This window comes from Passer domesticus, chromosome 3 (genome assembly GCF_036417665.1).
Source record: "Passer domesticus isolate bPasDom1 chromosome 3, bPasDom1.hap1, whole genome shotgun sequence".
Lineage (NCBI taxonomy): Eukaryota > Metazoa > Chordata > Aves > Passeriformes > Passeridae > Passer > Passer domesticus.
This window is the reverse complement of record NC_087476.1, coordinates 64,449,892-64,473,193: the sequence shown is the minus strand read 5'-3', so window position 1 is coordinate 64,473,193 and position 23,302 is coordinate 64,449,892. Positions and strand designations below refer to the sequence as shown.

Here is a 23,302-nt window from a genome sequence, read left to right as displayed (position 1 = left end):
ACTTGCAGGGCATGAGCCAGACAGGGGCTCAGCTGCCTGTGTCTAGGCTGGGCTGGACACGGTCCAGCCAGTATGATTACAGGCATTTCACTGAACCACTGTGCCCTACATTTTTTCCCATTTTTTGCTTGGTTTTTTTTTCCCTAAAAGTAACTGCTTTCAAGTTCTGGTAATTTGTTTTTGCAGGAATTGCAAGGTGGGAGCATTCTCTGTAAAAATATTTATTTTAAAATATGTTTTCTTTTTATTTATTTTTTAAAAAAGAGTATAACCTCACAACAATCATATTTTACACAAGAGGTTTATGATTGATGTCATAATCATTTATATAACACGGAAACTGTTATAAATAACACTTAATGAATAAATTGTTAAACTGTGATGGTTCCGAAAACTTCAAAACATGAAGACATGTCTGTTCCCGTGAGTTTATCACTCTCTTTAGCAAAATAAACAAGATTTTGCATTTTTGAGTATTTGAGAAAATGACTTTCAGTCTTCCATTTCTACACGAAGTCCCCATTGTTCCTTGAACCGCAGGAGATACATTTCTTGGTCCTCAGGTGATTCACCAGATACCCCTTTGTCATAGAGTCTGAGCAAAATTCCGTCTTTGTCGGGATCATCATACTTCAGTACTCCTTCACACACCTGATTTTCAACACTGGACAAAGTAGGAATATACAGCCTTCCACTGTGAGGATCCCAGTTAACTAATATGGTCTGCACACCTTCTTTCTCTGTGAGGCCCTGTGTGGTTTTATCCAGCTGATGACAGGATGTCTGCCCAGACCTTTCAGCATCCAGGTCCGTGAAGTCAATATGGATCTCACTTGCCAATTCATCTGCTGCATCAATCACTTTCAAATCAAGTTCCTCTGTTTGCTGTCCCAAACAAAGCTGTGCTGCCTGTAGCTCTAGCTGGGGGGAATATGGCTGTCCTGCTTCCATATCGACCAAGTCCCCCAAAGCAACCTGTGGCTCACCCTGTAGATCCCCAAGGGCAGAAAACTTCACTTCTAGTTTCTCACCAGGACTGAAGTCTTCAGTCCTTACATCATGCTCATACTCTACAACCCCTGCATTTTTATCTCTCCAAGTAGTCTGTGTTCCAGACCGGCCATGAGATGCCCAGTTTCCAGTTTGATTCCCTTCCACTGAAGTATCTTCTTTGAGTGAAATCTCTTCACATGAAAAATCAAGCAAATATTTTGCTTTCAGCACCTGTTCAGAAGGCAAACCCCTCCCTTCAGTGTCACTGTGAACAGTGTTATAACGGGAACTTTTCCTTTCTGACAGATGTCCGGATTCCTCGCAGTCGTCCTCATTAACAGTGACAAGGTTGAGCACTATTTTGTCACTTGGTATGAAAACCCATTCCTTGCATTTGTCAGTGTACTGCCACACCTGGAAAGTAAGACATATTTTGAGTGAAGTATAATAAAAATACCATCTTGCTGCTTCTTATACTACCTTATATTTTTAAAATATAATGCTAGGTTAGACCTTATTAGGAGGTTATGTCAACTAAGAGAAGAAGAAAATTCTTCATATAAACATTCAAGAGTGTCAATACGCTTTCCTTTTTTTATTCTATCTAAAGTAAAACTGTATTATGATCAGTTTTCATATCCCTTTCCCCCCCATCCCCACATCAAAATAATGGTTAGAACAATTCTGTCAAATACAGGTTTTGTTTCCAAACCAGCATAAACTCCTGTGACTTTGGAGAAAATATCAGTCTTTGTTCTTGGACCACAGATTACTGAATCTATTCCACTCCTTTTAACCAGGGAAGAGAAAATGCAGTCACAACCACTTCCCACAAGCAGTGTCATGTAACATGTTAATGTATAACTCACAGAGAATAAAAAAATACCAGGTTTTCTTTCAGAGAGGGAGCTACACATCAGGTTGAAGCGTAGTGTACAGAGCCTGGACTGTGTACTCTGCCACAGGCTGCTTTTATGCATCTGTGCCAAATCATCAAATTAAACCATAAGGATCTTTCTGAAATGAGTAAAATTTTTGACAGGAATCAGCATTGTGTGGGCACTGATGGAGTGAATAGGAAAAACAACCAGAAGGTGCATTTCAATGCTTTCAAGCTTGATTGAAGACTAAGACCACTAATTGATGTACCAAGTAGTCTGAAAGGTCACACAGGTCAGAAATGCTGGACCAAACAAACAGTTTATTCCATGTCCCCCTAGCCACACAGGGTGCCCATGTGGAACAGCCTGTATCTTGGGAAAGCCAGAGAGCATCATTAAAATACCAGGTCTATATTCATTTGTTATCTTAACATTGACTGACTCCAGAGGTGGAGAAATCAAATTGAAGCTCCATGATGGTCATTAAAAAGTGCAATCAACATGAAAAAATTCCCAACATTCAAATTTCATTTTTATTAGAGAAAAAAACTCCTGGAGTTAGGAGTTTTGTCTGCTACTGAGTGGGAATTTTTCACTAAGTAGCCCTTCATGCTCTTGGACTTCAAAGAGCTCTGTCCTGTTAGCTCCCCAAGAGACCAAGCTACCTCCCCATACCATGACCTGCATCCCAGGAACAAAACATAAAGAACACGACAGAAACAGACTTTTTACTAGGGCCTGTAGTGACAAGGGACAACAGTTTTAAAATGAAAGAGGGTTCATTTAGACTGAATATAAGGAATAAATTCTTTACTGTGAGTGTGTGAGGCACTGGAATAGGTTTCCCAAGAAGCCATGGATGCCACATAAGTGCTCAAAGGCAGGTTGGATGGAGCTTTAAGCAACCTGATGTAGTGGCAGATGTCCTTGCCCATGTCAGAGTGGTTGAACTAGATACCTTTGAAGGCCCCTACCAACCCAAACCACTCTGTGATTCCATGGTCCTGTAATACAACCAGTGCCTCCTCAAGTGCAGGAGGTATTTCTGTGCACATCTGAACTCACTGCAGCAGTGGCTGCTCCAATCCTTCTGAGCCCTTCTGAACTCACAGTCCCTCTGTGAAGGTTTTTCCTGTCACCTTGCACTTCTCTAATCTTCTTCAGCAAGATCAGCATGTTGAAACCAACTCCCTTGTATCTCCCATCCCACGGTGTCACACAGATTGGATTAATACTGAAGTCTTCATTCATTATTATAATTGCATGTTTATGGTTGAGCAACTTGTTAAAGATACCTGTGAGAAAGTTCTGTTGAGCTCATGAGCTGGAAGCCAGTAACATTTCAGAGACTTTAAGTACTCTTTCTAAAAATCAACAAATTTTGCAGCACTAAGAAATTTGAGAACACTTTTGCAAAAAGTGTATTTGGGCTCTCTAAATAACAAAATGTGTTTATACATTTTTGGGTGTTAGGAAAGTATTTCAAAGTATTCTAGAAATCCAGGTTAAATTATCTGTATGATGCACATGTGTTAAATCCTTCACAATCACAATTAAGTGGAAAAATCTGGTAATACCCTGTAATAGTCCAAGAAAACTTCATAGTGTTTATGTACCATGTAATTGTCTTCCCTTCTTGTTTTTGAATTCAAGAAATTAATAACTTTTGTCCAACTGGCTTTACACAGAGATTTATCTTAGATAAATTTATGGAGTTCTGACAACCTGACAGACCTTGCCTAGTGCACCTCAGACCTCAAGGCAAAGACTCTTCCAAAACCAACAGCTCTGTTCTGATCATTGCAAACTGGAGTTATTACTCTGGTTTTTTTGCATTTAATAACCCTTGATGTGGCTTTCTTCTCTTGATCTCAGTGGCAACTAGAGCTTTTATTTGGAGCTAGTCACAGTTTCCTCCAAACCTGCTTGGAACCCTGGAAAACACACAGCTCTGCTGGATTGCTGAGGTTGCAGTGACCTCCTGCACCAGAAGACACTTACCAGGTTTGTTGGATGTTTTTGCTTGTGGATGTGGATATACTTGTGCACCCAATAGCATGACACAGAAATAAAAAGGAGAGCCAGCATGGTAGGCATAATATATCCAAATGTGATTGTTATAGCCTCATCTTCTGTTTTATCTGTTAATAAAACAAAAGTTTGCATTGTAACAAGCAACTTTTTAAGGCATGTGGACAGTAATATGTGCATTCACCCCACTGCATTTTGTATATAGAATGCAAATGTTTTAGGTAAACAAGGAATTTGCAGGAAATGAAAAAAAAATTATATTTGAGCTATTGGACAATCATTATTATTGTCTAAATGATAAATTCTATAAAGAAGTAATAACATCTCCCTTTGGTTCTCCTGTTGCTAACTTCAGAATGACCCACCTCTGCCACCCCCAAACCATATTCAAGGAGAAAAAATATTCTCCATGCACTAAAACTCAGGGAATGCAGGTAATTCTCTTCAGAGATACTGATGTACCTTCCAGTCAGTCCCAGCGATGCTTTATTAGAGGTAAAGTTTTTAATTTGCCACCTCATACATACCTTTCAGTGTAGTAATGCAATGCTCTTTGGAAAAGCCACTGTCCAAAACTGGTGTGGTGACATGTATCTGTGCACTGACACAATAAACTGTTCCAGGTTCTAACCAGGGCACAACCAAGGTGTTGTTGCTGATTGAGAAGAACCACTGGAAGACATTAAAAGTATTTTCCCCCCTTGAACTCCTGAGCTACAGAAAGGTCTCAAGCATATACATTTTCTAGAAAGGTTGATACTCTAAGAGTTGCCACCTGCATCCTTTTCCTCCAAATACAATCAACATTCAAATTACTTGTTAAGTCATATCCACTCTGATTATTTTCTCTTCCAGTCAAAGATTCTTGTACCACCACTGAACAATTTAGTATGCAGCAGGCCCACATTCTTGTGAGGATGTTGCAATAGAGCTAAAGCATCACTCCAATCCTGTCCTGATGCACACACCCATGACAGCCACATGGTACGGTTCCACAAAATATTTCAAACTGGGATGTTCTGGAAAAGCCAGGAGCCTTAGGGTAACAGAATTTATGCAGACCTTGGAGTCCAAAGTAAAGTTATTGCTATATTTCCTGCACCTTTGTGGAAAAAAAAACCTCAACAAACCAGCCAAACAAACAAACACAACCAACCAAACCACCAAACCACATTTTTCTACTACACATTTGCTAACGTTGGCACTTCAAGAAGCACAGAGCACAGATATAATAGCAGCAGTTCCACAGCCTTGTCAAAGCTTACCCGTTTCTTTGTTTTTTTGTTGAGGACAGACACATTGTACTGTAGGCCAGGATACACTTGAAGCAGAGATATGGATTCTTCCTCAGGACTTCTCTTCCACTTCTCAGGAGCAGTCAAAACAATTGAAATAGATCTGTCAGTAGAAGATACACTTACCATGGGTGGATCTATTTTAGCTGGAAAAATGAACATGTACAAAGAGCAGTCAAATTCAGCAGAGGCACACTGGTCTGACCAGTTTTATCAAATCAATCATATTACATTTTTGCATTGATTGGGGGAGTCTAAGTAGAGCTTTGAAAAATTTATTTATATTGGTAGAAAATTACTTGATCAGATAACTAAGAGGATCTTTACAGTGAGAAAGTGAACACTGACTTGGAATTTTGCCAAGGAATTCTGGGGTCTTCACAGGATAAACAACGCTGAAACTCAATTTACTAAAATAGGCTGAATTACCAGTATGTTCTTAGATTATCTGGCACAGATAAGAAATATTGGGCTCTAGAGTATGCTTACTGATTGGTTTGATAAAGCTTTTTCAAAATCAGAGTTATTTATTTTATTTGCCTTGAGTAAGGCTTTACCATAGCATTAAAAAAATTCAGTCTATACCAGACTACACATATATATACACACACACATATATATCCAAATTCTGATTTCATTATTTCAATTACTTTTGTTAAAAGCAGACTATAAGAATAAATGTGAAACAACTGAAAAAAAAAAAGTAACTTTACGCTAAAATTCAAATATCATACACTGTGAAGGCACGTGCAGTCTGAGCACACATTGTTAATCAAGGCCACTGAACATCTGGCTGTGTGCTTAGCTCTCCTTACTGTCTGTTAGAGGGTTGAATCGTGTGGTCTCCATCCAGTCAGAGCACGCCCCATTTAGGAATGCTTTAACACTTGCATAGTATTGTTCTTCGTAGTCAGAGGTCTCACTGGAGAGGTCACACCATGTTCTGTTTATATTCCTGCATTCTGGCTTTCTAATCCATTTGCCAACACCATACCTATATTGAAAAGAAAGAGAAAGGAGCTGTACAAAAGCTATTTCCATTATATTAGTCACCTCATAATACAATTTTCTGTTTTAATATGGCTGATAAAACAGTTTCCATGTTTAGCAGAAATCTAAAATTTCAAGGAATCCCAGCTTCAGCTGAGATGAAGCACAAGACTTCCACAAGTTTTTAATGAAATACAAATTAGAATAGGCCCTATCCAGAAGAAGCCAGATGAAACTAACTGGGATGTTAGTGATACCAATCTAAGTCAAAGTTTGCCTGTGCAGAGATCTCTCAACTTCAGTCTCCATAGTTTTAGTTTAAATTCTAAACACACAATTACAGAGACAGGATAACTATTTACATGGAAACAAAGAGTCCAGTCAGAATGGTCAATGACTAATCCTCCAGTATGGACATAGATGATGCTCAGGTCTCCAAGATGAATGACAGGAGACTACTCATTCCTGCCTGATGCCTCGTTTTCTAGTTTAAAAGAAAGACTCAACTGCAACACAAGGAACTTCAAATCCTTTCTAGCTGTAAAAAAGGCCACAGATCTGCTACCAACAATGCCTTGGTACTGACCAGCTCTTATTCACTGGTAGAACAAACCAAGATTTCCTTGGAAAATTTTTGTTTGGATTTGCTCAGAAGTTCCTGCTCCTTAAATTCACATTAAGAATTTTGCCTTTGGCTGCTAATTAATAAGGGCGTGTGGCTGCTTCTGCCAGATCACTCACCAGCATTTTCCACCTATCTCAAGGCCTTCCCTCCTGGGGGGGCAGAGGCACCTGAGTGTTTTTGTGTGCAGTGTGAAAGACAGCCATACCTATGGTGACAGACTCTTCATGGACCAGCTGGCCCTTCAGAGTCAGGGTAGCCAGCTCTCTCTGAACATTTTAGCTCCTGGTTTCCACCAAGGATAGGGTTAATTTCTTGCAGTAACCATGAGGGGGTGGAGCCTAGAGCTGCATGGGCATGGCCAAAATCCTAATGTTATTCAATGCCATCTTTCATCAATGCCAGGGGCACAGGAGAAGGACTCTCTCTCCATTCCAAGAAGAAAGGTGTTCCTTTCCCATGCAGACCGAGCAGTGTTGGAAACACTGGTCCTGACCAGAGGGAACTGTTTGGGTGGCATGCCTGTGGTCAGGTCGAGCTCTGCACTCTCTCTGTTGTACATTTTTATCATTAATATCACTGCTCATTGTCTTATCTCATTGCTGTTTCTAGTAACTGGTTCTCCATCTGTGATCTTTGCCTTTTGTGCTTCCAGCTGGAGGTGGAGGGGAAGCAAGTGTCATCATTTTGGCAATCATTTCTGAATTGGAGAACACCATTCCTAAACCATGACAATAATTATCGTTCACTCTGTAGCTGCTGAGCACTCTTAAGTTACAGGAAACATCTAGAAATCGACGTTGATTTTAGTTTCTGAAATTGTTCCTAGATTGAGGGAAGTGTAAATGTTAAAGACTGGGAGCATTACATAATCTGTGACAACGGTGCTACACCTATTTAGAAGCCAAACTTCTATCACTGCCCTTCAGAATGACACAGTGCTCTCTCAGTGGGAATAAAGGAAATGGAGTCTGGTTTTCATGCAAATTCCTTGATACCCTACTAAGGTGCAGACCTTGACAATGTAAGGCCCGATTCCAGTCACAATACTTGGTTTTGTACAATGCTTGGTAACATCAGTGGATTTACTCCTAGAGAGGCTTGCTGGATCAGAATAAATCTGGGGGAGTGGGTCTGTCAGGAAAGAGCAATGACACACCGGGTATTATTAATATCAATTAAATCATACATCTCCATATCCATTTAAGTGTGTACAGAGGATGCATGAGGACAGATACCACTCCACAGCACAGTTGTTCTTCATCCTTCTCTCTCATTTTACGTGGAATGCCTCTGAAATCTTCCATAGTATTAGAATGTTGCTTCCTACACTCCTTTTGTAGAAAGAATACCTCTTTATACATGTTTTAAGTTAGTGTGAAGTAAACAGTGCCAGAAGCATAAGTTAAAAAACACACTGCTTAAGTCTAGCTCACACTTTAGTTCTTTCTTTACTTTATATCAACAATACTTTCCATGAAGCTGGATTTTCTTATTAAATTATTATTTAAAATGCTACAATAAAAGCCAGTGGGGGATAAAATAAACAAGCCAACTTACACTGCATACTTCACCTTGTAGAGTACTCCATCACCTGTGCCTTCTGGTGCTGACCAGTGCAGGACATTCTTCATATTTATAGATTCAAAATGGACATTCCTAGGGTTGGGCAAAGAACAATACAACTCTCCTGAGAAAGAAAATAAGAAAGGAACAACATGCACTAAGAATCAGCAAATGCATACACTCACAAACTAGCCAACACAGTTACTTTTAAAAAAGTTATCTTTTTTAGCATTCAAAGCGTAATGTGGTTGGCTGTGGGAAATCAATTTTTTTACAAGTATCCCTACCTAGTGCAATCTCAAATTCCATCTTTATGAGTGTGTTTTTTCTCTAGCAAAAATGGCTTTGCCATTTATGACAGGCATGGAAATATTCATGGAAGCTAAAACTAGAAAAGCTTGGCCTGGAAGAGACACACATTTTTAAAATTGCAACTGTATTTGAATATCAGAAAAATTTAATACTGAAAATTAAAAAAAATCCTTAATACTTTATTAGATTCTTCTTGTAGCTGAGTGGATTTTTAAGAGGCAAACCAGGCATTTTAGAAAAAGACATACAGAATGTATTGCAAACACAGCTTTACAAACTGAAGTATGACTTTACTCTGGAGAATTGGACTGGATGATCACAATAGCCCCAGTGTCATTTGACCATCCCTTTTGATTCTCCAGAAAGTCAGAAGCAAACATCTACTGTAAGGTCACACATCTAACTTGCTGCTTACTGCACCAGCTTTTGAAATTAATAAATAGGCAAATTTAATCATCCTAAGAACACAGTTTCAGATCTTTCTGATACCCACCTCTAATCTAATAAATATCACGAAGGTGCCCACATTGCTGAATTGCTTGCAAAACGAAGCCTGTGGGCCCAGGGGAAGAGTCCCAAGTTCAAAGTTATGACTCAAGCCTCAGCTGCTGCCATGCTCTGGGGGAGAAACCCTGAGACCAGCCCTGAAGCTGCCACTGCTGGGAAGGAGCTTCCCATTGCATGTAGCCACAAGAGCATAATAGGGAAGAGAAAAAGGGACTCTGTGGTTTTTCAGGACTTTTCAAAACTGTTTCATCTCCTTCTCCAGGAATGCAATTCTAATTCTTGAGATAACAAAATGAGGCAAAGAAAATGGGAAATAAAAGAAACCTGTTCAAATGAATAGTCCTTGAGCTGTTACTTCTGTAATCAGATTTTAGGGTATTTTTGTAGTATATTTTGCTATTACTAGAGCAATAGTGTTCATCCTCCTGTATATGTAACTATAGTTGCTTTTATAAGCAGAAGTCACTACCATTTTCCTGATTAATGTGCAGACTTCTATCTGTCTTTGAGCCAAACAGTACAAGATTTTTTTTCTTCAATATATTTGTTAAAACAATCTCCTTGCAGTTCTGTAGAGACCTATTACTTCAATCTGTCTCAGTGCAAAATCTTGGTTTTCCAAGCCTCTAGATTCTCATTAATGCTGTACAGGTCTATACATTCATCTGCATCTTCAGATCACAACACTGTTCATCAAAGGTATGTTGCTCTCTTTTATCTTTAGCACTTAGTGTTCAGTGGCTTCCATTTTCTAGTCAGTGAACAAGTTTTGTCAGGTGTAGTCCTTAGGGCAAGCTTATCTATTTACAAAAAGTGGAAAGTCCTATTTCTGTGACATTTGGATGCAGAAATGTCCCATGACAGCCAGCCTGTAAGAGCTCAAACTTGGTAGCAATATAGAAAAAGTTCCAGGATGCCAGGGGATATAAAAGCAGCAAAAGGGATTCTCCAGGAATTTGCCTTATTCTAACACTTGGTTCCAAGTGGGAGATACAGAATCTAGAAAATCAGAGGTTTTCATTTCACCTCTGCAATTGCTTTAAGTGAATCCAAACGTAAAGATGAAGCTGACCAGGAGAGCTGAGAAAGTTGTTTGCCTGTACCTTTCCACATTTGTCCACCCTTATTTTAAAATATTTGTATTCCTCAAGCACATTTTAAAGTAGTAATAGTCATGAGTTTGGCTCATAACTATTTTTATGCTATTAACATGTGAAACTAGCTCTTAACATTTTTAATTTTTTAAAATTTTAATTTCCCTCCTCCCACTGTGGTTTCTGCTGTGGTAAATGAAATTTCAAAACACAAACACTGACTGCAGCAGAGGAGCCAATCTCAGCATGCAGGAGCCACAGATTATATCTTTACAAGATCTAAAGCATTACAACACTGCTGGTGTGCTCCCACCTACCCCAGCTCAGTGAGATTTGGAAGGCAAAGAGACTGAGACCGTTAACTTTCCATGAGAAGCAAAAACACAGATTTGGTTTCTATTTCTGGTTTTGCTCCTTTACTAAAGGCCCTTACAATAAATTGTGCAAGTGAGTTATACAACAATTCTGCATGTGTAAAACAATAATAAAACTACCATGCTCTCCTGTGTCTCCAGGAAGAGTTAAGAATAGAGTCCTTCATGTCTACTTGGTGACTGACAGTAGCAGGAGGCACGTGCAGAGAACAGATCATACACAGAGCTTGAATGTTCCGTGGTTATCAGTCAGGAAAGAATTCAAGCATATGCAACAGCTGCATGTTTCAGTCTTTTAACTTATCTTCAATCTTTCAGTTTCTACTCTTTAAACACATGACATCCAGTTGTATTCTGATTTTATTTCCATTTATCGGGATTCATGCCATGGGTGTCATGTAGAGAATTTTCATTTTCTACTGGCCTGAGAGCAGAAACCAGTCACCCATGTTGCTTGGCTAGGTTTAGTCTGCCACAGTGATTGCTAGCAATGTCTGTCATTCACTTTGCATTTCACTTTTTCTTTTACAGCTAAGTCACTTCATTAATTCATTGCATGGAAAAAAATGAAACACTTATTACTGTCTTTGGAAAGGCAGTAAATCAAACCTTGAGTAATATCATTGTTTACATCTTCACATCTTCTGACACCTGGACTGGAAATTAAGTAGCAATACAGGTTGCAAACTTCACCACAAGGAGCAGTCAAGTCCTGTTCTTAGAATAAGCTATAGTAAGACTCTCCAAAACAGACGTGACTTAGCCTGAAAACAGCTTTGCATGTGAGTGAAAAACCCCATTGACGTCAGTGACATTATTCACATGAGTAAAAGTGTGCATGGCAGGTCCTTCTTCTTCTCTTTATGAAATCACCAGCTAGGTTTAAAAACCTGGTCAGTTTTAATCACATAGAGTTCCCTGCCTAGTACATGCCTTGCTCAAGTCAGTACAGTTCAAAGCTCAGTTCTGGTTATAGCCACATCTATCAATCTACACACATGCACAGACACGTACATACAGACACAAGGATAAACACACACAAATTCCATGTTACAACCATTAGCCATTCAGTGCATGTATTTTACCTGCTAGGAGGTCCCCCTGCCTGTCTTGGTGACAAACAGCTGTGTTTAATGGCAGTGCTGCAGAACAAATACAGTTGCAACTACCCATGACTAAACAGATTTTTTAGCTTTGCACTTCAGTTGGGTAACCCAGCAGCTGCAAAGCATAAAAATATATAAATACAGAAAATTTTAGATTATTTTTTCTGTGCAGTGGCAAAAATTTTAGGGTGGGGTGAAAGCAGAGGACCCACTGAAAGCTGACCTATTGGTATCCAAGTGCCTCCTGAGTGACCACTGTTGTTTACTGTAGCCCTCTCAAGCGCAGTGATCATCTACTGTATTTTACTGTGGCATGGCACAGTGGAGCAAACACCAAGTTATCCAATCAAACACAGCAATAAAGAAGATCACAGAACCTTCTAGACAACTGTAGGATACAATTTAAGACAGTGAGTGATGTGGAAAGCATTAAGATAAAAAGCCTGACTGCACCAGTATTTGCTACCCACAGCAGTAAAAGCCAATAACTCCTTCCCTACAGTAATCTCAGAATTCAAAAGAGGAACTGCTTTTCAGAGACTTTGGCTTCAACTGTGGTCATATTTTCTTATAAAAAAGTGGCCCTTGGGAGCACCTCCAATGGAAGGGAAACCTTTGTACTGGGTACCAAATTTGTGGGCATCACTGCAGCTGTGCCTCAACATTTGCAGCTGCTGCTTCAAGACCATGGATTGAACCCCCACTCACACACTTCTTAGAGGGGACAGCCTTTCAAACAGGCTGAGTTCCTGATTTACCTTTCCCCACTGATAGCTTAGACCCACCAGTGAAGCATTAAGCAATTAAGGATTAATCTAGGATACACTGCTTTGGCAATGAATGTTCTAAGCCACTGCTCTTTCTTTAGTCTTTCACTTCAACTTTGGGTGACTTTCACCATATTTCTGTGACATCTTGTTTGCTCCTTCTGTGCTGTTGCTCTTCATTTTTTGAGGCATTTTTTCTGTCTTTTCTTCCTCCAGCTCATGTTTTGATTGTTATGTTGTTCTCAGTGAAAAGCAGTCCCTCAAACACATGGCTAAGTGTAACATAAAAATAAAAATGGTCATACTCAGAGCAAATGTCCATTTAGCATCATGTTCAGTGTCCCTCACAAGCAGAGCATTGGGGCTGTCTTTCTGGCACATCTCCAGCTCCAGGCAAGTCGGCACTGGCCATGCAGAAATGCAAGGGAGTGCACCAACTGGTAAACAGGGGGACTGAGCCAAAATTGGAGATCATAAGTTACACAGAGAAAGGGAAACCCAGCAGAGCCAGGAATACACTTTAGCAAACTTATTACTTAGTCATCATCTTAGCAGCAATTTAAACAAATGAGTAAAATTATTGAAAATTAAGTGATCCTGAAAGCTCTTCTCTGTGCAGATTCTTTTTGACTCAAACTCAGCAGACCGAATAACGAGGAAGAGAAGAAAGAGCAAGAGGAAGAGGAGGAGGAGAGGTAGGTAGGAGCTATTACAGCTCAGCTGCCTTTCTCCTGGTGGGTTGCTGGAACTCTCGTGCTGCAGGGTGTGAAGTCAGGTTAGTGAAACCCTCTGACCCGAGTGGCACTGGTGGGAATGTGGGGAGGAGCACAGAGGTGATTTCCTGTTCAAGTCATAGCAGCACTCGAGAGCTAACCACAGAGCACGCTCTTTGCTCCCCCACAAGAGGAGCCCATCACTCCCACCACAGCCTGTTCAGAGGGGGCATGGGGAAGCAAGACAGAGGCAGAAAGGCAAACATAAGACTGCATGAAAACCAGATGGTGGAGCAGATGGAAATACTTGAGGGAAGAGGTGGGGAAAGATGGGAGAAGGATGAGACTGGGGCACATGGGGTTTGTTTTTCAAGAAATGGGCAGGCTGCCACTGGAAACAGGTGAGCTTGAGGAGGTAATTTCGTCAAGAGTGTGAGTGGAAATACAGCCAGAAGAAGAGCAGGTACAGAAGTGGGACTGAAGCTGTGGCTTGCCCTGACAGGCTCTCCTCCTCCATATGAAGCCTTGCTGTTATTTATCCAAACCATGCCCTTCTAAAGAGAATATTGGTAAAAGGACATTTCAGACTCAGTCCAGAAATACCCAGCCTCAGAAAGGAGGAGAAAGTCTTCCCAATCCATTGAAGGCTTGTTAGGAGACAGCTGGAGAGGACCATGGCAGCTGACACCCATTCCTTTTTGCTACCATGCATGAAATAAAATAAACTGAATTTTCTTTCCACTGTGTTGAAAGTTTGCAAGTACAAGAGCAGAGCTCCCACCACCTTCCCCATGCCCTGCTGCAAACACCTTTGCTAGATGCACTCCAGCAGGCAAAAGTTACTGTAGGTACGTTTTCTATTAATTCTGTGTGACAAACACTGGCCTGAAACAAGCAAACAGGGTGAGTTAAATTCAAGGTGGCCTTGTCTAAAATTAGTCACAGCCCTTTCAAGGCTTTCAGAGTTGTAATCTGACTGAGGTGATTTGTGCTTGATGGTTTGATTTGGTTCCAGTGTTGTTCTTTTTGTTTTGTCTTTACTTTAAAATGGAAAGAGGTTTTGTTAAGTTTGGCATAAAAAACCATATTTGTCAAAAATAACTACATTCATTTTAAAAGCCCAGTGGCAACACAATGCCATGAACGTGATAGCTGTTTTTTAAAACACATGGTTTGAAATTATTTGAAATACTGAAAATTGCCTGTTTAGCCTTTAATGTTGAAGTTTTTCTGTTCTACCTTGAACATGTTTAGCACTACCAATTTATTACTGCTTATTTCAATCACATTTAATGGCCAAGAAAATGCAAGCTTAGTTAGAATATCTCTGACATCTTACATTTGTTTTTCAAAGTATCCAAGAGTTAAGCTTCCTATTTGAAATATTGTAAAAATGATGCTCTGTGACAGTTATCAGTCGAATTGCCATACACAACATTTTGGTACACTCCTAATCCATCTTTACATAAAATATCTATCTTTTACATATAAACTGAGCCAAAATTATGTTTGGCTTTCATCATTCAGCACTGACTTACTGCTATTAGGCAACAACAATCCAATTAAAACTAACACAATTATATTTATTGCTTAATAGATGTTGCTCCTTGCTCTGTGACCTACTGATGGTTTTTCTAGAAAAGGGATTTTGCTTTCCTTGGGAGTCAAAACAATTTTAATTAGTGAAATCATCCACAATTCTGAATCCACATTTTGCCTTGGAGAGGAGATTGAATGAGAGTAACATCGATGGGGGACGAGCACTTGTCTTTCTTTAGGAGGGAAAGGCAATCTTAAGAAGATGAAAATTGAACACCTTCTGCACCTGAGATCTGAGAGGAAGGACTAACACTCCCTGAAAGCTTGTAATGCCTCACCTCTCATGGCAATGCCTCTGGGAAGGAACTGTTTGCAGAGAACTCCTGGGGCACCCCTCCACTGGTGCAAGACTGAACAGAAATGTGGTGCCCCTAAACAATATCCCATGTCACTGAACACCAAGTACAAAGAAAAGAGCTGTATGTCATTTTAAATTCTATCTAGAGATAGTCCTGAGCTCCAAAATTCAGACTCTTACAAAGTTAAGCTTCTTAAAATACGGGAACTCTTGTTTGTCTCATAAAGGGTGGCTTTTCTCTCTCTTATTTGCAGATAATCAATAAGACTTCTCAGGGAGAACTTAGTCAGAAGAAATCAGTACAAGCCAAAACTACAAAACCAAACATAAACAGAAACTACACACACACGCACACACACACACACACACACACGACTTGAGTTATCCTAACCACTTACTTCTCTTGGAATTAAGATGATAAAGGTCACTAGACAACAAGAGCCACAGAAAGGAATGGTTATCAGCTACAGTCGTGACCCTGAGTGTTTGCCCACAGAACTGCAATGCACGTCTAAGTTTTGGGCTTTAATCACAAATCACAATGGTGTTGGAAGTGTCTCTATGGAATGAACTGCCTCCTTTAACCATTTCCATCTCTAATTACTGGGCAATAAGAACTTGTCAAGCTGAGGAATCACACACAAAGCCACATGCTAGGGCTAGATTGCAATGCTGTCTAGAGTAGCCTGGCATGAGATTGGAAGCTGGAGATGAGAAGGTGAGGATAAGCCTTTCAGCTATATCAACAGGACACTCCTTCATATACTGCACTTCTCCTTATGCCAATATCCATTTTTATTTATTTCTATGTTACATTTACTCTTTCCTTCACAGTAGCAGAGAGCAAGGAAATATTGTGCAAAAACACCAAGCTCAACCCCTCCATACACTTCCTCTCTTATTACTGAAGCTTTATGCTCTCTCTGGTAAACACACAGATTATCATCAACACACATGTATTTCAATCCTGCAAAGTATATAGACATGTACTAGGTTATACAAAATACTATATGCACAAAACTTTCAAACCAGGAGTTCAAAAAATCATTCTATTTTACAATTTTTTCCCACACTGCTTTTCCTATCTCTAGCCTTTTATTCTGTATTTCCCAGAACAACATCAAAATAGATGTTTTGTACATTCCAGTGCAGTTCTAGTGAAAGAAAACACATAGAAATTTGCTTCAAGGGAGGTCTGAAGCTGCTCGTCAAACTATTATTTATTACAAAGTGGAATATGAAGGATGTAAATTAAATCAGGTGTGTCAATGCAGAACAAGCAACTTACACTGCTATTAGAAAACATTAAAAAGGAGAAACTTTCAAGGTTGCATCATATAATTGCAGTTGATATAGCCACATATCAGCTCCATTGGGATCTAAGGCTCGATGTATGCTAGCAAGGACTGCAACCCAGTATAAGCAGGTCTGTTAGATTAAAATGTTTCTACTGAAAAAACCTTGTCTCATTTTAACATTTGACCAGCTGTACTTGCACTAGATACATAGATTAAGCACATCTTCAATGGCAGCTTCATCCAGAAGAAATCAAATTCCAAGACTGTGTCACAATACAGACAAAAAACAGTAGAGAAATTATTGAGATTTGCTTCAAAATCACATTCCTTACCTGAATGAAAATAGAAAAATATGCCTTAAATAAATCAAAATGTTTCTAGCTTTGCAGTACAGCATCAAGGCACATTTCCCTTTCCTCAGAATAAGGATTTACTGTAGCAGCAAGTGCATTCTTTCTTCTTCATGGATCTACAAGAGCGAGACTGGACTCTACGGGCCAAGGATTTCAAGTTTCTCTAACTGCAGAAGAATGTGGTTAGGGAAACCTCCCATAAAAGCAAGCAGAAGAATTTAAGATGAGACGTGGTAATAGACTATTATTCTACCACTTAGAAAATTCAGGCTGTTCCTTCATATCCTTATCAGCTCCTCACAAAAATTGCTAAACATTTCCATGTGGTAAAGAGGAATGTGCTTGAACTTTTCTTGATCCCACTGATTGAAAAAAAAATTCCATTTTATTTCACATTTTCTACACTTTTTTATTTGTTCTACAGTACAGATTTTTAAATGGTTGAGTGAAACCAATTCATAAAAAACACCAATTGCAATGACAAGTGAAATTTTTATTCTTGCTCAGATAGACTATTAGGTACCCTTTGTAGCAGGTCCTGAAAACAGTGAGAGACTGCTGGAACAGCAGATGTAATCCAGTAAGGATAAAATCATGCCCGCTAATGCATCACAGTGAAAACAAAAGTTGTTTTGCAAAGGTCAAGCTATAATTTAGCATTTAAATGCTCTGCTGAGCAGTTCAGAAAGTTACTTGACAAGAGATCCCAAGGATACAGGCACAGAACAGATACCATAAGATGTAAGAATCTGAGTCTGCAAAGTCCTGCTGTAAAACTGCCTTACGTGGCACTTGGGTCCTGGTTTCTTCTGTTGGAACAAAGAATCCAAAGGGAGCTCCTCTACCTATCGCTTCACTTCAGAGAAAGCACACAAGCACTGCTATGACAGTTCTACACTTCATATAATTTCTTCTGTTATCAGCAAAATACGACTAACATTTACTGACATTCATGGTATCAGACTGAAAAAGATGAAAATGGAAGCTCTAAGCCTTCAGTGGAAGGCACAGCTCTCCCTACCCTGCTAGTATTGCTGGCTGTCAACAAAACCCTGAAATCACTGCCACGCAAAACCTCAGGAATGTGCAAACAGATTCCCTTCTGCCTTGAACAACCACTAGACAAAAGCAGCATAACCCCCTGGACATTTTCCTAAACTTTCTTTGGAATCAAAACCAGTAGTAAACACATTTTAAAGTGTTTTTTTTTTTAAGGTAACTGAATGCCAGTTGTACAGATTTGCCACAACACTTGCACCAATGAGACTTAAATAAGATGAAAATTATGTGGTCGGTTACTTAAAAAGAAGCTGGCATTGGTACCTATGAAAGCAACCCCAAAATCACTGATGCATGTTGGAGTAGTTTGTCAAAAGAGTTAGCTAGGACACAGTAGTGGTGCTTGAAGGCATTCAGGGTACAGAGAACTCTCCTCACTACCTTCCAGCTCTCACAAGATCAGAAAGTTTTGCTGTGGAGTTAAACGGGAGCAGACTCTGTCCTTATGCATTGAGTTTTGGAGGCAACACTTGCAGCAGAGAACAAAAGCACAAAGGCAGAGTAGGTTTCCTAGAAGATCTGCTAATGCCTCCAATGCCTTGCTCAGTTTTTTAACCGGAGATACATAAAAAAAGAGAATTAACGTATGATTTTGACAGCAGCCTGCACACACGTACCAGGCTACAGTTTATAACCTCATTCCCACTCGTAACATCCTTGTCCATGCCGAGACAGTTCTCTCTGAGTTGTTCCCACAGCCCACTCCAGCTGCCACCTTTTTTGCTCCCTCTGTCTCTCGTGCTTGGATGCCACCATAGGATACAGTCAGCAGGTGGGAGACGGGACTTGGAGCCACTCAGGACTGTAACCCACGAGATGAGTATCTCTGCCAAAACCCCACCCTGACTTTTGTGTTAATCTACATTTTGACTGCTCAGTTAGACTCCTGAGGGTGGTGCCGGTCAAAGAAAAGAGTCTACAAACAACAAAGGTATCTGGGGAATTACCCAAATGGGTATAATAAGAACTATCTCAAGAGCACACTGTCAACTTAGAGCTGACTGCAAAATCAATGCAGAGCGTCGTAAAACCTAAATGCAGCTTAATTACGGAGAAAGGCAAAAGATGAAGCAACATTACAGAAACACCCAGCTCTCCTCCTCCAGCCAAAACCACGAGCACCAAACGCACGGAGCCCCGAGCCCGGCCGCGGGAGCAGAGCCCGGCCGCGAGAGCAGAGCCCGGCCGCGGGAGCAGAGCCCGGCCGCGGGCGCAGAGCTCGGCGCGCAGTCCCGGCTCGCCCTCCCAGCCGGGCAGGGCTGCGCGTCCCCTCCGCACCCACCTGTGCGCGCCGCGGGGCTCGGCGGCGGCAGCGGCGACAGAAGCGACAGCAGCGACAGCACCAGCAGCCCGGCGCCCATCGGGGCCGCATCTCCGCAGGGGCCGGGCCGGGCCGGGCCGGGCAGGTAGGAGCAGGGAGGAGGAGCCGGGAGCGGGCGGGGGCAGCTGCGGGAGCCGGCGAGCGCCCGGTGGCGCTGCCGCCAGCGCGTCGTGCCGCCCCGACACTGTCTCCAAGCTGCGGGGTGATTTCTGCTGCATCCCTCAGTGCTTTCACTGATGAATAACTCTCCCTCGAAACCACCGTAAGACGTGAGTGGGATGCCCTTGCACACTCCCTTTTTTTTTTTTTTTTTTTTTCTTAGCGGAAACTGAAGGCTAACGTGGTACATCACTGAGTGTTCAAAGATACGATTTCCCCCACTACTTCGCATTTGATTGTATATTTGAAGATGGAAAGAGGCTATGGAACCTCCATTCTTGAAGACACTCAAAATCCATATGACAGAGCCGAGCATCCTGTTCCACCTGACCCCGGTTGGAGTAGGGGGGCTGCAGAGGCAAATTCCCACCTCAGCATTTCTGGACTCGTGAGAAATAACATGTTTTTGCTGCAAACAGAGCTCTCACTGAGTGTGTATGGAGCTGCTCAGTGCAGCCCTCACTGAGAGCAGGAGATGAGGGGATCTGAAAGTGTGCATGCTGTGCTCGTGGGCTGCTACAGACTGAATATTTGGGGAGGCTCTAGCAGTTGAAGGTGCTGAGACATCAGCCCTTCTTCCCTTAGATGGACCTCTGCCAGCTCCTTTCCTGCCAACTGACCTGATTTGCTATCCTCCCACTTGTTATGTTCCCTTCAAGTTTACCTTCTCCATCCTGGCAAGCTTTTGCCAGTTTTTGTTCTTTTAGTCCTTTCATCACCAGCCACTTCCCTCAGGCCTTTCTTGTATAAAAGGAGTATCATGCAAACAAGAGCCAGGTATCAACACAACTGGTACAGATCAATCCACTGAAGTGATGGTCAGCATGGGTTGACTGGTGAAACAAGAGGCTGTGTTTGTAAATTATTGTCTTGCTTGTTTATCTAATTCTAATATGCAGAAGATGAGAAACTATACATGGTACATATATAGGGTAATGTATATTATAAGTATATATATCCATATAGACATATACACTATCGTGAAGCTCCTGATGGACCTCTCTCCCCAGTTTCTGTTTCTGTGTGTTCTACGCTTGTTTCTCTCCCAATTAGCTGACTCTGCCACTCTGTGTCTTCCCTGCAATTCCTGCTTTTTGGCCTCTTGTGCTGTGTTAGGAAGGGGATACTTGGTGCCTTTGTGTGGATACAGAGGCCCACTCTGAAAGTGTGGTGAGAAAATGAGGTTTCTAGCTGTTCAAAGTTCAAAGCCATGATCACAGGACAAGTAATCCTGCTTGCTCATGGCCTTAAGTATACATACAGCGAGTGATGAGAGGACCTATAATCAGTTCAGGTACTCATCTGGACGACGTGTCTCAATAAATTTTGGGCAGATTTTTCACAAAGACTTTGATGAAAGATGACACTGCTTTCTCTAACTGGAGGTGTTTCCACATTCAGCTGAAACTTCTTGCACTCTTGTGGATAAATGGCATTTTAAGCAGATGTGGGGAGAGGAGGCCTTCCAGTGTTTTTTTTTATTCCTCTATCCTTGTTCTTGGAAATGTCCCAGCTGACTTGACTTAAGAAGACTGCAGCGTGGCTTTAGACTGAAAACTTTGTCACAAGTGACTGAAGTTTCTGAGTATTATAAAGAGTGAAAGTAGCCCCTAAATGTCAGTGTCTCATTTTCCATTTTCTTTTTTTTTTTCTTGAAGAGAAAAATTAATGCCCTTTGCCTGCCAGAGTTTGGAACTACCAATATGATTTGCTATGACCTCTGCCTCCATCTTCACCCGTGACAGTGGAGCTTTGTTTCCATTGTAGTTTGATCTTTTTCCTCTCCATCTCTATTTTTTTTTGTCAAATAAAAGCTATACATAAGAAATTAATGATAAAAGAACCTCATTTTAGCAGGACAGGATGTCTTTTTTACATTATAGCAAATTTGCATATAGCCTTTAACTTCCACAGATTTACTCCAGATTGATTGTACACAAGAGTAGTTAGGAGTAGAATTTAGCTGCTGTACAAGGTGGCTAAAAGAATGAATAGCATGAAGAATTTATTCTTTATTATAAAAAATAGTTCAAGAAGTTAATTCAGTTATACAATGGAAAAAGTCAGAAGAATATTTAGGATTATGTATCATAAATGGAAAAAATTCCAATCCTTGACATTTTGATTTATTGTCCTTTTTATCTGGGTGTTGAAATGGTGTTGGGATATGCTTCTGCCTTTGTCAAATAAGTGTGAGAAAGGGATGATAATCTTTCCTGATAAGATGCTATATGACAGATGTTCAGGAGCAGTTTACTTCTCCAAGGAACTTACTGGCAACTTACTTGTGGGATTTTTGTCACCTGACATCCTTAGCCCCAGAAGCCCAGCAGGAAAACAAATCTGTGTTTGATAGGGGAGTGTTAACCAGCTTGATTTCATCAATCTGGGACTGCAAGTGTCTTTTTTTCTTTCCCTGATCACAAGAGCTGCCGTTGAAATCAAGTCATAGTTGTGCTTTTCAGCAATCTCTCTCTCATTCTCAGTACTGTTCAAATTTCTGAGAAATATGTTTATTTTTTTGGAGCAGTGCACACACAGCTTTTGGCTCCAGCACTACCTGTAATCCCAGGCTCCTTTGTCAGTCTCAGCTGCTGTTGGCAATTTCTTTGGAAATTTGCCTGAGTGGGGCTGGCAGAGTCTGGCCTTGTGTTTCTGCCAATTGATGGTGATATGTTGGCTGTGCTTGGGTGGTGACTTGCTGGGTGTGTTAGCAGGTAAAGAGTGAGGTAGATGGACTGCACAGACATTTCTACAGACCATATTTATTGTCTGCAAGCAATAAGAAAAGCCCTGTTTGGACAAAATAGTTTCAGTCAAGATCATCACATCCTAGATGTATCCCACTGGATCTGGGCCTGCTATGAGTGAAGACAAGAACTTTTCTGAGACTTTTCCTCCTGACAGCAAATAGAGAGATGATCTTAGAAAATCAAGGGTCTATGCTTTACTCTGTAAATAGTTTAACTCAGGAGTGTAAATGAAAGAGTAATTTCAATGCATATAGCAGCAGACATTGCCAAATGTATTCAATAAGAGCAACATAAGAACTAGAAGGAACTGGAAACTTCAGACATGTGGCCACAATCCAGTCCAGCCATAGCATAACTGATCTTTCTATGGAAACTTTTTAATTGTTGTAATTTAAGATGCAGGTAGGCTGCCTTGGACAATTTTTAAATTATACGTGGAAAAGATAAACCTACACTGTTGCTCAGAAAACATTTCAAAAAATTTTTGCCATTGCATTCTTTCAACAGAACAGTAGCAGTGTACTACTCATTAGAGGAACTTAAAGAAAAAGTGCTTGAAAACACTAAAAGATGCTATCAGACTTATGTTTTGAAATCCAGATGTAGAACTGAGAAAGGTGCAGTTTGTGTTTTTTGTGCTTACTGCAGGAACAAATCTGTGTCTTGTGTAACCTGACCAACCACCTTGCAAGTCGTAAGAGGGATTTTTAGGTTTAACCAATTGGTTTAGGATTAGATTGGGATGCTTTTTTCCTGATACTGTACAGTTTTATGTCTCTCATATTTACAACATGTTTTGCCTAGTGATCTGTTGAATCTGTTGTTGAATCTGTATTCTGCCAGCCAGGTTAAAACTCAGGTGCAGGCCACTAGGTTTTTCCACTTTGTGCAATCTAGGGGTACTGGTCTTGCTGTTCAGCTCAGCAGAAGATTGATGGCAAGGTGTCTCTTTTGCTAATCCTGATACTTGTTGCTTTGCCTCTGACACTGTTCACATGGATGGGAAGACTGCCTGACTGCTAGCTTTGCTGCCCTCCATGCTTGTATTTAAAAACTTCTAGGGAAGTATCCAAAGGAAAATAAAACGGAGCTCATTTATTTGTGACACTTCCTTTCTGATTATGAAATTCACTCACATTTTTGAAGAGAAATATATACTTAGACAACAATAAGTTAAATAGCATTTTTTTCCCTTTTCTGATATATGAATC

The 23,302-nt window shown here is 40.6% G+C and overlaps 1 protein-coding gene across 5 annotated transcripts; it reads right to left on the bottom strand.

Moving 5' to 3' along the window:
- Window positions 1-232: 232 nt before the first annotated feature.
- IL20RA (interleukin 20 receptor subunit alpha) lies at window positions 233-19,246 on the bottom strand. Of its 5 annotated transcripts, none has more exons than XM_064413574.1 (7): window positions 19,141-19,246; window positions 8,373-8,471; window positions 6,016-6,194; window positions 5,171-5,346; window positions 4,433-4,577; window positions 3,876-4,015; window positions 233-1,407 (listed from the first exon to the last, which is right to left on the bottom strand). In XM_064413574.1, the coding sequence occupies exons 2-7, from the start codon at window positions 8,444-8,446 to the stop codon at window positions 493-495; spliced, it is 1,629 nt and encodes a 542-aa protein (XP_064269644.1). In that variant the 5' UTR covers window positions 8,447-8,471; window positions 19,141-19,246; the 3' UTR covers window positions 233-492. The 5 variants fall into 5 exon arrangements, with proteins under 5 accessions (XP_064269644.1, XP_064269641.1, XP_064269642.1 ...); XM_064413571.1 differs by having other exon boundaries at window positions 8,373-8,502; window positions 19,141-19,243; XM_064413572.1 differs by lacking the exon at window positions 19,141-19,246 and adding an exon at window positions 16,779-17,064 and having other exon boundaries at window positions 8,373-8,502.
- Window positions 19,247-23,302: the final 4,056 nt, after the last annotated feature.

Bases quoted from the DNA above. Each gene is read 5' to 3' on its own strand.
- IL20RA (XM_064413571.1), bottom strand. From the start codon at position 19,219: ATGGGCGCCGGGCTGCTGGTGCTGTCGCTGCTGTCGCTTCTGTCGCCG. The intron at 4,578-5,170 runs GTAAGCTTTGAC...AATGTCTTCCAG, and splicing joins ACAAAAAAACAAAGAAACGG to TGGTTCTTCTCAATCAGCAA. The intron at 1,408-3,875 runs GTAAGTGTCTTC...CTTACTTTCCAG, and splicing joins AAAAACATCCAACAAACCTG to GTGTGGCAGTACACTGACAA.